General features: G+C 34.6%; 1 protein-coding gene across 2 annotated transcripts in view; it reads left to right on the top strand.

Annotated features, from left to right (window-relative positions):
* The window catches only part of RNGTT (RNA guanylyltransferase and 5'-phosphatase), a 263,048-nt gene that overhangs the window by 75,718 nt on the left and 172,749 nt on the right, over nucleotides 1-14,581 (top strand). For both annotated transcript variants that reach the window (XM_090279662.1, XM_090279663.1), the window contains exons 9-10: nucleotides 353-488; nucleotides 11,847-11,918. In XM_090279662.1, coding sequence (XP_090135788.1) covers nucleotides 353-488; nucleotides 11,847-11,918 — 208 coding nt within the window. The remainder of the gene's footprint in view (nucleotides 1-352; nucleotides 489-11,846; nucleotides 11,919-14,581) is intronic.

Raw genomic sequence — 14,581 nt, 5'->3', positions numbered from 1 at the left:
ACATAAAATGCAATTAATTGCACATAATGTGTGTTCTGTAAATGTTGATGTTTAAGATATAATAAAAATTAGAGAACTGTTCTCCTAAGATGGGTCATAAGGTTGCTCTTGAACATCAGTGTCTCCATGAAAAGCTTTGATTTCTCTCTACCCTGTGTTTTTTATGGGGAACTTTAAAAAAAAAAGAGATTATTTGTGGTACTTTAATCTGAATGATAGGGGATAGGGAGGAATCTAGTGAACATTATTCCATGCAGTTATTCTAAGTCTGAGGAAAAACAATTTATTATTTCTTATGATCCTATTCTTGAATTATGCTGTTAATATTGTCTTTTTAATGTTTTATTTACAGATACATGATGTTGATTGATGGCACAAATGAAGTTTTTATGATTGATAGAGATAATTCAGTGTTTCATGTTTCAAATCTGGAATTCCCATTTCGTAAAGATCTCCGTATACATTTATCAAATACTCTCTTAGATGGGGTAAGTCATATTTTATCCTTGAAAAATAAAATTGCCATTTTTTTCTATTGTAAGTAAAAGTGTGTTTTTATTAATGAAATAGTAAATTTGGACCCAAATCTAGTTTTTTAAAAGTTTTTTAAAATTGAGGTATAACTGGCATATAAAAATTGAATCTGCCCTGGCTGGTTTGGCTCAGTGGATAGAGTGTCAGCGTGTAAACTAAAAGGTCGCTGGTTTGATTCCCAGTCAGGGCATACATACGTTGTTGATTGGTGTTTCTCCCCCTCTCTTTCTCCCTCCTTCCTCTCTCTCAATAAATAAATAAAATCTTAAAAAAAAAAAGAAAAAGAATTGAGACCTGACTGATGTGGCTCTGTTGGTTGAGCAGCTCAGTTGGTTGCGCGTCATCCAGCAACCTGAAGGGGTCAGCCGGTTCAACTCCCGGTCAGGGAAATGCCTGGGTTGTGGGCCAGGTCCCCAGTTGGGGGCATGTGAGATGCATACGATTGATGTTTCTCACGTCAGTGTTTCTCTCCCTCTCTACCTCCCTTCCTTCCCCTCTCTCTAAAAATAAATAAATAAAATCTTTAAAAAAAATAAAAGAATTGAATCTAGTTTTTCTTAGAATGTTAAATTCTATTTATTTCTTATTTGTATTGCTGTCACTATATCATTCATTGCCTTGGGTATGAGAATAAAGTTAGTTCTTCATTTTTTTTGTTCTTTGTGATTGAAAAAATTCTTGTTGAAAAAGACTAATTTTATTTTATTATTTTACTTGTCAGTTGAATTTTAATTACATTTTCCCCTGGTTCTTTAGCTGTATGGACTAATAGTTGTTTTAAGAGACTCATGCCTTTTAAAGCAACTACCGTACTTTAACATTTTAATTTTGAAAGGTGATAAGAATTTTCCCATTTCAGAAAGTCTATATTTAATAATCATAAAATTACTTGATTAAAAATGTTTAACTTTCTTTTATGCAAATATCTTTCTTCTCCCCAATTCTAAAATATTGATTCATTGTAAATAAAAATTAAAATAATATAAAATGTTACTAAAGCCTGGTAAAAATTACCTGACCTTCTATCATTGGAGTAACTTCTGTTACCATTTCGATGAACATTATTTCAGACTTTTTTCTGCGCCAGAGTGTTCAATCTTATGTCTGTTCCTGAGGAATGTAACACATTCATACTAGAAATAGCAACTCACAGTATAGATTCTTAAATCGAATGTGTATCAGAGTTTTTAGGGAGTTGGGACTCCATCCAGTCTCAGTAAATTCTGAATAATCGTGGTATCTCTCCTATCATTGAAAATGAGTGCTCTGGTCAAATATGTACACAGATGGAAAATTACATGATTTTGCATGAAAGGAATTAGATGTTACATGAATTTTGTAGTTTGTTTTATTTTTCACTTAGCAATTTGTTTTAGATACCTTTCTCATAAATGTTTGAATGCTATACCATTGTATATGTATGGATGCATCATAATTTGGGGTTTCCAAACTATTTTAATTGTGAAAATTGTAGGGGATGCTTGTTAAATATATGACTCATCCCAATAGCCTGTCAGAGACTTAATGAATTAGATTTTCCTAGGGTCCAAGGCATCTGTACTTTTAAAAAGTGCCCAAGTGGTTCTAATCAGGTAAGTTTGAGAAATAGTTTTATGATTTTTAAAAACTAGTTCTCTTTTGATGGACATTTTTATTTTTTGGTAGTTTTTTTCTAACATAAGACAATCTTGAATACATATACTTTTTCCCTTTCACAATTGTACAATTTTATAATTAAGAAGATTCTTAGAGGTGAAATTGTAATATATATTTATAATCTTTTGACTGCAAGTAACTGAAGTCCAACTTAAAGTAACTGAAATAAAAAAGGAAGTAGATTAGCACAAATAATTAAATTTCAGGTTGGCTTGCTTCAGGTTGGATCTGTGGGCTCAAATGATATTGGCCAGGCTCTCTTTCTCTCTCTTTGTTTTATTTGTCTGCTCTCATTCTGCATGAAGACTCTTTCCACTTGGTAGGCAAACTGGACTGTAGCCCAAGCAGAAGGATAACTTTTTCTTCCAACATCCATAGATCAATCAATCTAAGGGAAGACTCCAGAGGCTGTGCCTGAGTTATGTACTCATGGGAGAGTGATGGTGGAGGCCAGGAACTCACTGATAGCAGTACCACTTGGAGTGTAGGAGGAGCTGTGCTTCCAAGGACAAGGGATGGTTACAGGTTATACTGTGTTCACTATGCGGGCTTCGAGGGCATACCCATTTTAAATATTGTATAATTGCAGAAAGTTTGAATGCATGTACAGTTCTCACAACCATATGTAAGAATCTGAACATTCTCTTAAACACTGGGTTTTGAGAATTTAATGTTTTTTAATTGGTGAAGGAAAAAATGACTTTTGCATTTTAAGGGACAATATGATATAGTGGTTAAGAACCCTAACTCTAACTGATGGTGCCTTTTTGGTTCCATCAGTTATTACTTGAGAGACCTTAGATAATTTTCTCAGTTTTCTCATCTCTAGTTGAGTCTAATAACAGGACTTAGTTGTTGATGCTGTTGTGAAGATGCTAAGTTGGTTAATTTATAAAATGCTGTACTAGTGTATGGCACATTGTAAAATGAATTGTTTACCTCTTTTTATATGCATTTATGTGAATTGTTAATGAAATTTAACATTTTTTCATTTCTCTATGAATTATTGTATTTCTTCTGTGAGTTGCCCATTCAAATCCTTACACATTTTTCTGTTGGGTGTTCATCATTTTTCATCCTGACTTATGAGAAATTTTTGTCTATTGGGAATATTACTTCATGAAACATTTTGAAAAATATGTATTTACTTTTTCTGTTATTTTTTGTGGCACAAGTTTAAATTTATGTAGGTAAGTTTATAAACCTCTTGGTTTTTAATATTTGGCTTTTGTGTCATTTTAAGAAAGGTATTTTTACTTGAGAATTGTTATAATACCTTTTAGTTTTTCTAGGACTTTTATGGTTTAATCTACATAGTTAAATACTTAATCTATGTGAAATACATTTTGATAAAAGGAATAAAAAAGGGACAGTTTTACTTATTTCTAGATGTCTAAACTGTTGCCTCAATACCATTTAGCTAATCTATATTTCCTTTTTAATTGGCTATATCAATTTTTTTTGTATAAAGGATTCTTTTCTATACCAGTGTTTCTTTATTGATTCATTTTTCCATTCCAGTGATAGTTTTATATTGGTTTAAATACTGTGACTTTAGCATACAATTTAATGTCTGACAGCCCAAGAACATCCAGTCTTCTGGCTATTCTGAAGTTTGCCACTTAGATTTTGCTTTCTCTTTAGTTTTTGGGTAAACAGGCTATTTGAGAAGTTAGTCTTGATTAGCATGTTACACTTTATGTGCAGATCTATACACCGGTAAGCTTATATTTTTCTCTGCAGAGTAATCTCTCATAGGCTTGTCTCCAGACCTTTCTATTTGCTGTATTTGGTTGTGTGGTTTATCTTCCTACCATACCATAACTTCACTGTCTTTCCTTGGAGGAAAAAGGGGCCCTACCTTTCTTATAACTTCCCAGAGCTTCAACTCTCCTTTCTATAGTGATACCACTCACATTATTGAAAATTTATTTACTTTCTTCAATGTTGAATCTTTATCACGAGCCAAGTTGAATTATGTCTGTAAGAGTACTTCCTGTCTTAAGATAAAATTTGCTCCTCTATTTCTGGTTTAAATGGACAGCTATTGGGATGATAGGGGGTAGCTTGGGAATGTTCACTTAACCTCTCAATGATGGAATTACCCTAATGAAAATCACATGTATAAATATATACATATATATTTATTTGTTTAACAAATGGAATACCACTTTCTAAGTGGCCTGAATGCTTGTTGTTTCCATCTCTTGTTGTTTTTATTTGCCAACTAAATATTGGAGCGTGGAAGACTGTGATTGAGAATAGGATGTTTGAGTTAGTCTGAGGTATAGTTTTGCATGATGAGAAGGTTCAAGTTGTGACCCAGAGAAAGTGAGAGGTTGAGGTCCTGTGAAGCAGAGCAGTGGAAACGAGATCAAGAAAAGTATTAGATGTGTCATGAGTGATGGCAGGAGTCCAGGATGACTGTGAGCTATGTACTAAGGATTAGAAAGATGGTAGGAAGGTAGTATACTTGGATGGTGACTGAACAAAGGGTAACTAACTATAGAGTCACAAAACAAAGAGTTATCTGTACTGTATGTACTCCGTGGGACTACTAGTGCATCTTCACTTCTGTGACAGGGTGTGTAATAAACTAACATTTTGTAATAAAAATGACATGCACATATGTATATACATAAAGTTTTGTAATCTATATGTGTGTGTGCACATGTGTGCTCTGCCCTTGTGGTAGACAGAGCCTCTGCACAGGGTTGGAAGTATTGTTCTTTGCACGTCCGCAGGGTGCGCCATTCTCGCAGCTGATGTGACTGGCAGCCCTCGGGTTGTGCTGTACGTGAAGTGCATAGCCAGAGTGGCAGCCCTGCTAGTTAGTTCACAGGAACAGTGAGAACATTTTAGTTTGTTTTTATTCAAGTTACAGTTTTTTAGCATTGTGGTGAATAAAATAGAAGGAAGAAAACAACTCTTAAGTGAAAGCATTTGTAAACATTTAGTATAGTTTATAATTGAACTAATTTTTTGGTGCCTATCATGTTCAAGTTGCTGAGCCAGGTGTACAGGCATTGCTTAGAAACGGGGGAGAAGGTCTCACCTTTGAGATGTTTTACTTCATGGGGTAGGGGCGGAGAACGATTGGTAATGGATAAAATGTTAACCTAAAGATTGCTATTTAAAACAAGTCCTATGGTGGTTTAGAGAAGAAATACATTGCATCTAGTTAGTTAGGAACTGAAGATATTTTATAGGGGAATTGACATTAGATATGGAAAGATTTCTATAGAGAGATTTTTGTCGGAAGTGGGCTGAGGGCATTCCAGGTATGAAATAATGCTTAAAAGTTAGATGTTTAGCCATCTGCAGATTTAACTTAGCAATACTATTTATTTTCATCCCAAACTTGGATAACCGAGAGCAGCGTAATAAACTCTGGTGAGGTTTTAAAATAGCAGTGTGATTCATGATGTCAATTTACTTGGACCAGATTTACAGTTGCCCTAGTTGTTTTCCCAGTTAATTAAAGCAGTCCTCTGTAGTTTCCTGTTTCTTCTACATTTTCATTTGCAAAATTGTTTTTGTAAAATTCCAAGTCCAAGAATAACTTACACTACTAATTGTCTGGCTGTCAGATGTGAGCAGTAAAGCTTTTGTTTTGTTTTCTGAATGATGTTCTTTGACCCACGAAATGTGGAAAATAGAAGTTTAGAAATACAGCATTAATTCACTTGAAACAAATCAGTGAAATTCAGTCAATTTTACATTGAGGTTAAGAAGAAGGATATGGCATTTCATCATTAAAGTTAATAGCAAGAATCTTGGGGAAATGGTATGTCTTTTCAGTTGTTCATTTTTTATAAAGGAATATGAATGCTTATTTAAATTTTTTTTATAAAGTCTATACATTATAAAGTAGAAAAATTCAAGTATCAGAAGAAATTATGTTTTAATATTTTGATGTACTTTTATTTAGTCATTTTGTTGGGTCTATAGAACATGTTAAACAATATGTATGTAGCTGACATTTAATCTATGCTGTGTATCTGGGGTTCCATCATTCTTCACTCTGAAGAACTGATTTTAGGATTAAAAAAAATTAGGTTTACTTTAAAAACTTAAAATTAATTAACATACTATAAAACTCACCACTTCAAGGTGTACAATTCAGTGTTTTTTAGTATATTTAAAAGACTGTATGACTATTAATATCTAATTCCATAACACTTTATCACCTATTCGATGTGTTAATTAGAAATAAGTGGGTCTTATCTGAAAGGATTTTAAAGAATGGGTTACCCTCAAGATGAGTTTGAAGGCTCACAGGTTTTCCAGAGATTGAGTACCATATTTTTCGCACTATAAGATACACCTGATCATAGACACATGTAGATTTAGAGGAGGAAAACAAGAAAAAAAAATATTCTGAACCAAATGGTCTACTAAAGTATTAAATAAAATATAACAGAATAATATTTCAACCATGTAAAGTGAACAGCAGTCAACAGAGGTATTAAGAACCATCATCACTGTCATTAAGAAATGAGGAGAGACTTTAAGGTTCAAGTATTCTTTTAGTTTTCTGGGAACCCCAGGTCAGGTAGTTTACATCATAGTCTGTGACGCAATATTTGCTCCATAAGACGCACAGACATTTCCCCCCACTTTTTTTGGGAAAAAATGTGTGTCTTATGGAGCGAAAAATACGGTATTTTCTCTCATTAAAATCTTTCAAAGGTTCCTTATTGCCCATAGCATGAAAGCCAGACTACTCAACATAATATTTTTTTAAAAAAATTATTGTTTTCAATTACAGTTGTTCCACTTTTCCCCATTGCTCCCCCTACCCAGCCCACCCCTTCTCCCACAGTCATATCCCACTCCGTTGTCCATGTCCATGAGTCATTTATACATGTTCTTTGACTAAACCTTTCCCTTACTTATCCCCCTTCTCTTCCTCCCCTCTCCCCCCTATTGACTGCTATTCTGTTCCTTGTTCAATTTAGTTCATTTGTTTGTGTTGTTTCTTAGTCTCCTGTATTAGGTTATATCATATGGTATTTTTCTATCATTGTCTGGCTTATTTCACTAAGCATAATTCTCTCTAGTCCCATCCATGTTATCACAAATGGCAAGAGTTCTTTCTTTCTGCTCTATAGCACTCCATGTGTAAATGTACCACAGATTTTTAATCCACTGATCTATAGATGGGCACTTAGGCTGTTTCCAGCACTTAGCTATTGTAAACAGCACTGCTATGAACATAGGGGTGCATAAGTTCTTTTGAATCGGGGTTTCAGGATTTTTCGCGTATAATCCTAGCAATGGAATCGCTGGTTCAAAAGGCAGTTCCATTTTTAGTTTTTAGAGGTAATTCCATACTGTTCTCCATAGTGGCTGCACCAGTCTGCATTCCCACCAACAGTGCAGTAGGGTTCCCGTTTCTCCACATCCTTGCCAGCACTTGTTTGTTGATTTGTTGATGACAAAAAAAAAAAAAAAAAAACCACAATGAGATACCACTTTATACCTGTCAACATAATATTCTTTATATCTGGGCCATGCCAGTATCTTTAGCATCATCTTTGACTGAGAGCCCTTGAACTGTAAGTTTCTTCTATATTGAACTTTGGACAATTTACCCCAAACCATCTTTTTTGTTGCCTTTGTAACACCATTTTGTCCAGCCACCATCCTGTTAGAAAATATCCACTGCATCTTTCAGGATTCAACTAAGGGATCTCACACCTTATTTTTAAACCTTTCTCTTACTCTTAAGCATATACCATATGTCCTTATTTGGCCAGAACAGTAGTATAGGTGTACCCCTGTCACATTGGTATTATTATTAATAGCAATCTGTTTCAGTCTCAGGAGTATCCTGGTTTAGACATTAGCTATATGGTCATTCTGTCTATATGGCTGTCTCTCATGAAAACTATAACTCTTCGTTGGACCTAGCTCCTTATATATTTTCCTGTCTGAGACTGTAAGTCCTTTGAAGATAAGGACTATATGTTTAATTTCTCCAGCACTTAGAGCTATGCCTAATACATAGTTTAGATTCAGGAAATATTAAATGGATAGGCAGAAGCGTGGATGCTTGAGGACTTCAACTAAAGGGAATGGAATATAGAAAAGTAAGGAGGATGGAAAAGTCAAACATGCAGGAATTTCTTTTTCTTTTGGTGGAGCCCATAATGCAGGATTCAAGCTTCAGATTTTTCCACAGTAATATTTAACACAAAAAGACAATGGAGCAATTCTAACAAGCTCTTGAATATAAAGTTGATATGCCTTGGTGTAATTTTCATGAGGTTTCTTATGCTTGGGGTTTATTGAGTATCTTTTACAATTTTCATGAAAAGTAAACTTTTTTTTGTCATTATTTCTGCCCTTTCTTTTGGAGATTTAATTAGTTAATGTCTTTTAATTAAAAAATAATTATTTTTCTCTCTGTTATATTTTGGATGGTTTTTATTGCTATGTCTTCACTGATCTGTGCTTCTGTGCTATCTAAATTGCTATTCATCCTGACCACAGTATTTTTTTACTTCAGACATTTTTACCTCTGGAAATTCATTTTGAACCTTTTGTGTATGTTTGTGTGTCTTTTATGTCTCTATTTTTACATATATGGAATACTGTTGTAATAAGCCATCTTAATTGCTTGCTTCTTAACTCTAACATCTCTTTCAGTTTGGGGTCTATATTGATTTTTCTCCTTTTTATGGGTTATGTATTTTTGCCTCTTTGTATACCTGGTAATTTTCTATTGGATGCCAGGCATTTTGAATTTACCTTGTTGCAGTCTTTAATATTTTTGTATTCCCATAAATATTTGTGAGCTTGTTCTGGGATACAGTTAAATTTTTTGGAACTAGTCTGTACGGACTTTTGCTTATTGCTTTTAAGATTTGTTAGGAATAACTATTCTCCACTACTGAGATAAAATCCTTCTGAGTACTGAATGCCGTGTGGATTAAGAGATTTTTCTAGTCTGGCTGGTGGGAACAGGCACCTTATTCCCAGCCTTGTGTCAGTGTCAGACATAGTTCCCTCTAAAAGTTTTCTTTGCCTGGCCTTGAGTACTTACATGCATACACTGCTGAATACTCATGGAGATCTGTCTGTAGATCTCTGGAGGTGTTTCTCCAGGCACCTCTCTCTCTTTCTTTCTCTCTTTCTCTCTCTCTCTCTCTCTCTCTCTCTCTCTCTCTCTCTCTCTCTCTCTCTCTCTCTCTCTCTCTCTCTCTCTCTCTCTCATACTCTACTCTCAGAACTCTAGCCTCATTCGTTTCCCTAGATAACCTGCTCTTATTTTCTCAACTCAGGGAAAAAGCTGGGCTCTACCTTGGATCCCAATGCTTGCATCATATCCTGGAAACTCTCCTCAGATGATAAGCTGGGACAGTTGTAGGAGCAGCTCATCTCCAGAACTTTTTTTATCTTGTAAAACTGAAACTCTGCACCAGTGAAACAGATTCCCATACTCCATGGCAACCACCATGTTACTTTCTACTTAGAGCAGTGCCCTCAATGTTCCTTCTTTTGCTAGGCTAATAGTGTTCTTCTTCTACTACTACTACTACTACTACTACTACTACTACTACTACTCACACACACACACACGGCTAATAGTGTTCTACTACACACACACACACACACACACACACACACACCACGTTTATCTATCTGTTGGATATTTGGGTTTCTTCTACTTCTTAGCTGTTTAATAATGCTGCTATAAGTATCGGTATGCAAATATCTCTTCAAGACCCTGCTTTCAATTCTTTTGGGTATATAGCCAGAATTGGGTTCGCTGGATCATATGATAGTTTTCTTTCTTTCTTTTTATCCTCATCAAAGGACAATTTTTTTCATTGCTTTAGAGAGAGAGATTGAAAGAAAGAAACGTTGATGTGAGGGAACTGCCATACTGCTCTCCATAGTGGTTGCAGCATTTTACAATCCCACACAGTGTACAAGGGTTCCAAGTAACTAAATGTTAAATTTAGGTATTTTATGTTCGCCTACTTTTCTGTGGCCTGGGGCAATGGTGGTGGCTCTGGGGAGGGGTACATTGTGTTGGGGACCTTACTGGAAAGAACTCAGCCTAGGTATTGGGTCTTTGTTAGGATCTTTTGGTTCTGTTTTCTTTTAAAAAACTTTTGGTGAATGTTTTCTTCAGCTAGTTGGGAACTGTATTTTATTCCAGTAATGTTCAGATTATTTCTTCAATTCAGCATGGAGCCTCAGAGCAGATGTAGTGCTCTGCTATTTTTATTACTCTGTAAATAAGAAGAGGGGAAAAATGAAGACAAGAATAACGACTGAGTTTGTATCTATCTATATTTGTGGGTAATAGTGATAATTATCAAGAATTTGTCATTTTACAGGTAGGGCTTCTGGGAGTTTAGTGGGCTATGGAGCTGAACCCTGCTGTGCCTTTTTTTTTCCCTACCAGAATCTTGGTAGTTTCCGTGGCTGTCAATTTTTAAAGCTTAGTCATTTGTTTATTCCTTTTTACTTGGTTTTGTTTGCTGATAATAAATTTTACTTTTTGCTTTTTTTAATATGTAAAGAATGATGTTTTTTCCTCATTTCATTAGGTATTTGGGAGGGAAATTCTGTGATGTCTACTGTTTGAACCTGGATGGTCACTTAATTTCTGTCCGCCCAGTTTTGAAAAGAATAATTAATTGAAACCTATTATTAGTATCACCTTGTTGCCTCATAAAATTCTCAGATACAGGTATTTAAAATATTTCAGTGAACATGTTAAAATAATGAAAATGATGTAATTTATGTCAAGAGTTGGGTTCAAGACAACAATCATAAATGTCTGTAGCTTAACAAACATATTTGAGGAAGAAATTAATTGGTAATAGTTTCTTAAAACAAGAAAATATATTTGTCCTAGATCAGTGTATTCTTTGTAATTTTAGATGGTGTATGTGGATTTTCTGTCATGACATTAGATTAAAAATCTGTTTAGTTTTTTAGGAAGAACATGAAGAAAGTAAAGTAACTTTAGGTCAAACCTATTATTAAGAATTAAAGTTTTATAAAATACTGCATTATATACCTGTAATAATTCTTTAGTGTCCTTTATCTCTTTTCTGTCAGAGTGTAGAATTTAAGTTCTTTCTGTTTAATAGCTGTGATATGTGATATCATATCATATATTGCCTTTTTTCCCCCTGTTCCCTTTGATCATAGTAGAGGGATGTGGAACCAAGAAAGACCATGTGGGTCATATGGGAATTGTATCTATTATAAAGGCACAATTTATATATATAGATTTTATGATTAAAGTAATTGGTATATAGCAAAATATAAATCAATAATGACTTAAAATTATTTTAACAATGTTCTGCTAGTTGGCATTTAAAATTTGTAGTCTCTTTATCCTAATAGTTGCTTAGTAATTTAAACATAAAACAAAACATTGCATAGTAATTCAAATATAAAAAAATTAATGAGGAGATATTGTCATATCATTTTATCTCACACAGAATAAATTCATGATGGGAATTTTGGGGGTGCTGACATTGATTTGATTTGGGGGTGTTCACTTGAAATTTCATCAGGTTGTATATTTATGATTTATGTACTTTCTTTGTGTCCTTTATATTTCAGTAAAATTAAAGAAATTGTTGTTAAAGAATGAAGAAACTTATTTTTCTCTCTCTTTCAAGGAAATGATTATTGACAGAGTAAATGGACAAGCTGTTCCTAGATATTTGATTTATGACATAATTAAATTTAATGTAAGTACCTTTTATAATTTATAAAATAAATATTGTCACTGATATAATAGATGTATTTAACAAATGAAAAAGTATTACTGACTTAGAGTAGGAAAGAAAAATTGTGACTCAAGTTATTCATTTGATTTTTTTGTCAATATTTTTACATTTTTTTCTTTCTCTTATTGCCTAATATTTTGCACATTTATTTTAGCTCCTTTAGGCACATCAAGTGATTAAAGAAAAAAACAACAGTTTAACTGTGATAAAACAAGATAGTATATTATAAAATGGAAACTTCTTGGTTTTAGTTATCGTGTACTTGATTTTAAATAAGTCCCCAAATTTTATTACTGTCACTAAAAAAGAAAAAGAAGCTGGTTGATTATGAGTGTTGAATATATCATTTGGAAGCACAATTCATTATTCTTGAGTACAGGCATGAAACTTGAAAACAAAATATAAAATTCCCTGTTATGAATAGATATCAAAAAAGAAATTATATTTTCTATCCATTTCCTACAGTTTTAGACTAGCCAAGAATCAGTTTGCCTGCTAATGTTTAATTGAATGTTGAAATTATTTAGACAGTACAAGATGAATTCCATAAATGGAAGAAATTCTTTCAATAGTGTACATCTATGAAAAGGTATAATCATTGTTCTTGAAATATATTATTCAGATTACATAATCATTTAGTATTACAAGCCGACTGAAAGCAGTTAATTCTGGAATGAAAAGTGTTAAGGTCTTGAAGATTTACAATAAAAGTTAAAAAAATTTTTTTTCCCTGGGGTTATATATTTTAAATTGTTTTAAATTACAGTATTAAGATTGAAGATTATATTAATCCAGATGACTTAAAGGCATTTTTTCCTGGAAATTTTCAAGGTATATACCTCATTTGTTGTTGAATTCCTATATTTCAAACAATTTCAAATTCAGTCAACTCAGGGTCAGAAACCATCAAGTTTAAGTTTTATTCTTTTTGTGACTACTATAGTCCTCAAAAGTAATGCTTTCCAGAATTGACTTACTCTAATCACAGATCTTGGAATAATGTTCTCTGGCCCATGACAAGACAGAGGGTTGGTGTTGCTTTGTGTCTTTGGGAATAGGGGAGTGCTGTCTCCTTTGTCTCTTGATATTGTGCTCTGCTTTAAAATGTGTGCAGTGCAGGTTCACTTTTATCCTGGGAACTTTGTGTTAGACAATAGCCTTCTAATTCTTTAGAAAATTTTTTTAGCATACATAAAAGTATAGAGATAATATAAAGAATACTTATGCACTGACCACCAGATTTGTTGAAGCTTAACTTTGTCATTTTTACTCCACTTCTTTTTTTTTTAATGTTTTTTATTGATTATATTGTTACAACAGTTCCAATTTTCTCCCCCTTGCTCCCCTCCACCCAGCACCCCCCTCCCCCAGCAATCCCCCCCAAGTCCATACCCCTGGTTCATAAAAATTAACTATCCCCCCCCCTCTCAAATATTAGGACCCTTTGTAATCTTGTAAAGGACAATGGGCGAAGGTCTCAAGCTCCTCTAGCTGCTTCAAGCTGGACATGGTTGTCGTCCTACGTACCCTTGGGTCCAGAAAACCCTAATAAGAGTGGGGGTGTGGAGGGGAGGGTGGCCTTCCCACATGGGGAAGGATCGTGCAGATTCCAGGTCAGTTGGCTGTCTCCGGTCAACGGCGTGCTTGGTTTAACAGGCTGGTGTCCTTGTTGTGTTCTGAGGGCAACAGATTTGGTGAAAAGGGTTAAAAGACATCATTCAATCCATAACTACTAGATGACAAAAGGCAGGGATTAATTTTTCAATGTTCCATATTAGGGGAAAAAAAAAAAAAAGGCTTCTTTGTAAGAAGGTGTGCTAGGCACATCTCGCCTGTCCAAAACCCTTTTGCCCATTATACTTAGTTTGGGCTGAGGTAAATAGTTTCGGTTTTTCCCCCTCTCAGACCTCTGGGCCTTTTCTGTCCAAGCCATTAGGATAGAAAAGAGAAACCCGTTTTAAAGTGAAGCCCACAGACCACCCCATTCTTCCCCAACCCAGCCATTTAGTTCAGCCAAACCGTTGAGTCTCAGGAGGCAGCGCTGCAGAGAGGATTAAGTGAGGCTTATGCGTACAGATAATCACTCAGGTGATGCGATCATAGGCTTATGTCCTTTGAAAACAAAAAACACGTGTTAATTTATGTAACATAACCCGCAAACAAGTCTCTAAATCTGGAGAAGAAACTTTTAAGACGGTTAGTTGCCCTGTTTTATACTCTACTACTGATCATTGTGATTTTCCTTGAATAATAATTTTTCTCCCTAAGGTTACCCTCCTTGTCTTTAAAGGGACTACATTAAGTCCATTTTTAATTTATCCTGTTCGTTTGCATAAACATAACAAGAGCAGCAAATGATCACTTATGATCTTTAGTTCTGCTTTGCTGGAACTTACCCAAGGAATATTTGGGGTGACCTTCAGTCTGTTCTTCAGGGCACAGAAGCTGTGCCACATATCTGGCATTCATCCTTGCCTGTACACACCTGTTTTTTCCAAGTCTTTCTGGTCTTTCCTTGTGCCTTAAGGTCCCTTCTAGCCATCTTTCAGGAAAACAACCTTCGTTCCTTCCCTGGAAAGATTGCTGTGGACCGCACAACCAACCATGGTACCAGGCCTTTTATC

Source organism: Furipterus horrens, unplaced genomic scaffold (genome assembly GCF_987537825.1).
Source record: "Furipterus horrens unplaced genomic scaffold, mFurHor1.1.pri manual_scaffold_6, whole genome shotgun sequence".
In the NCBI taxonomy this organism is placed as follows: Eukaryota; Metazoa; Chordata; class Mammalia; order Chiroptera; family Furipteridae; genus Furipterus; species Furipterus horrens.
The sequence above is the reverse complement of the archived record's forward strand: the minus strand, read 5'-3'. Positions and strand labels throughout refer to the sequence as shown.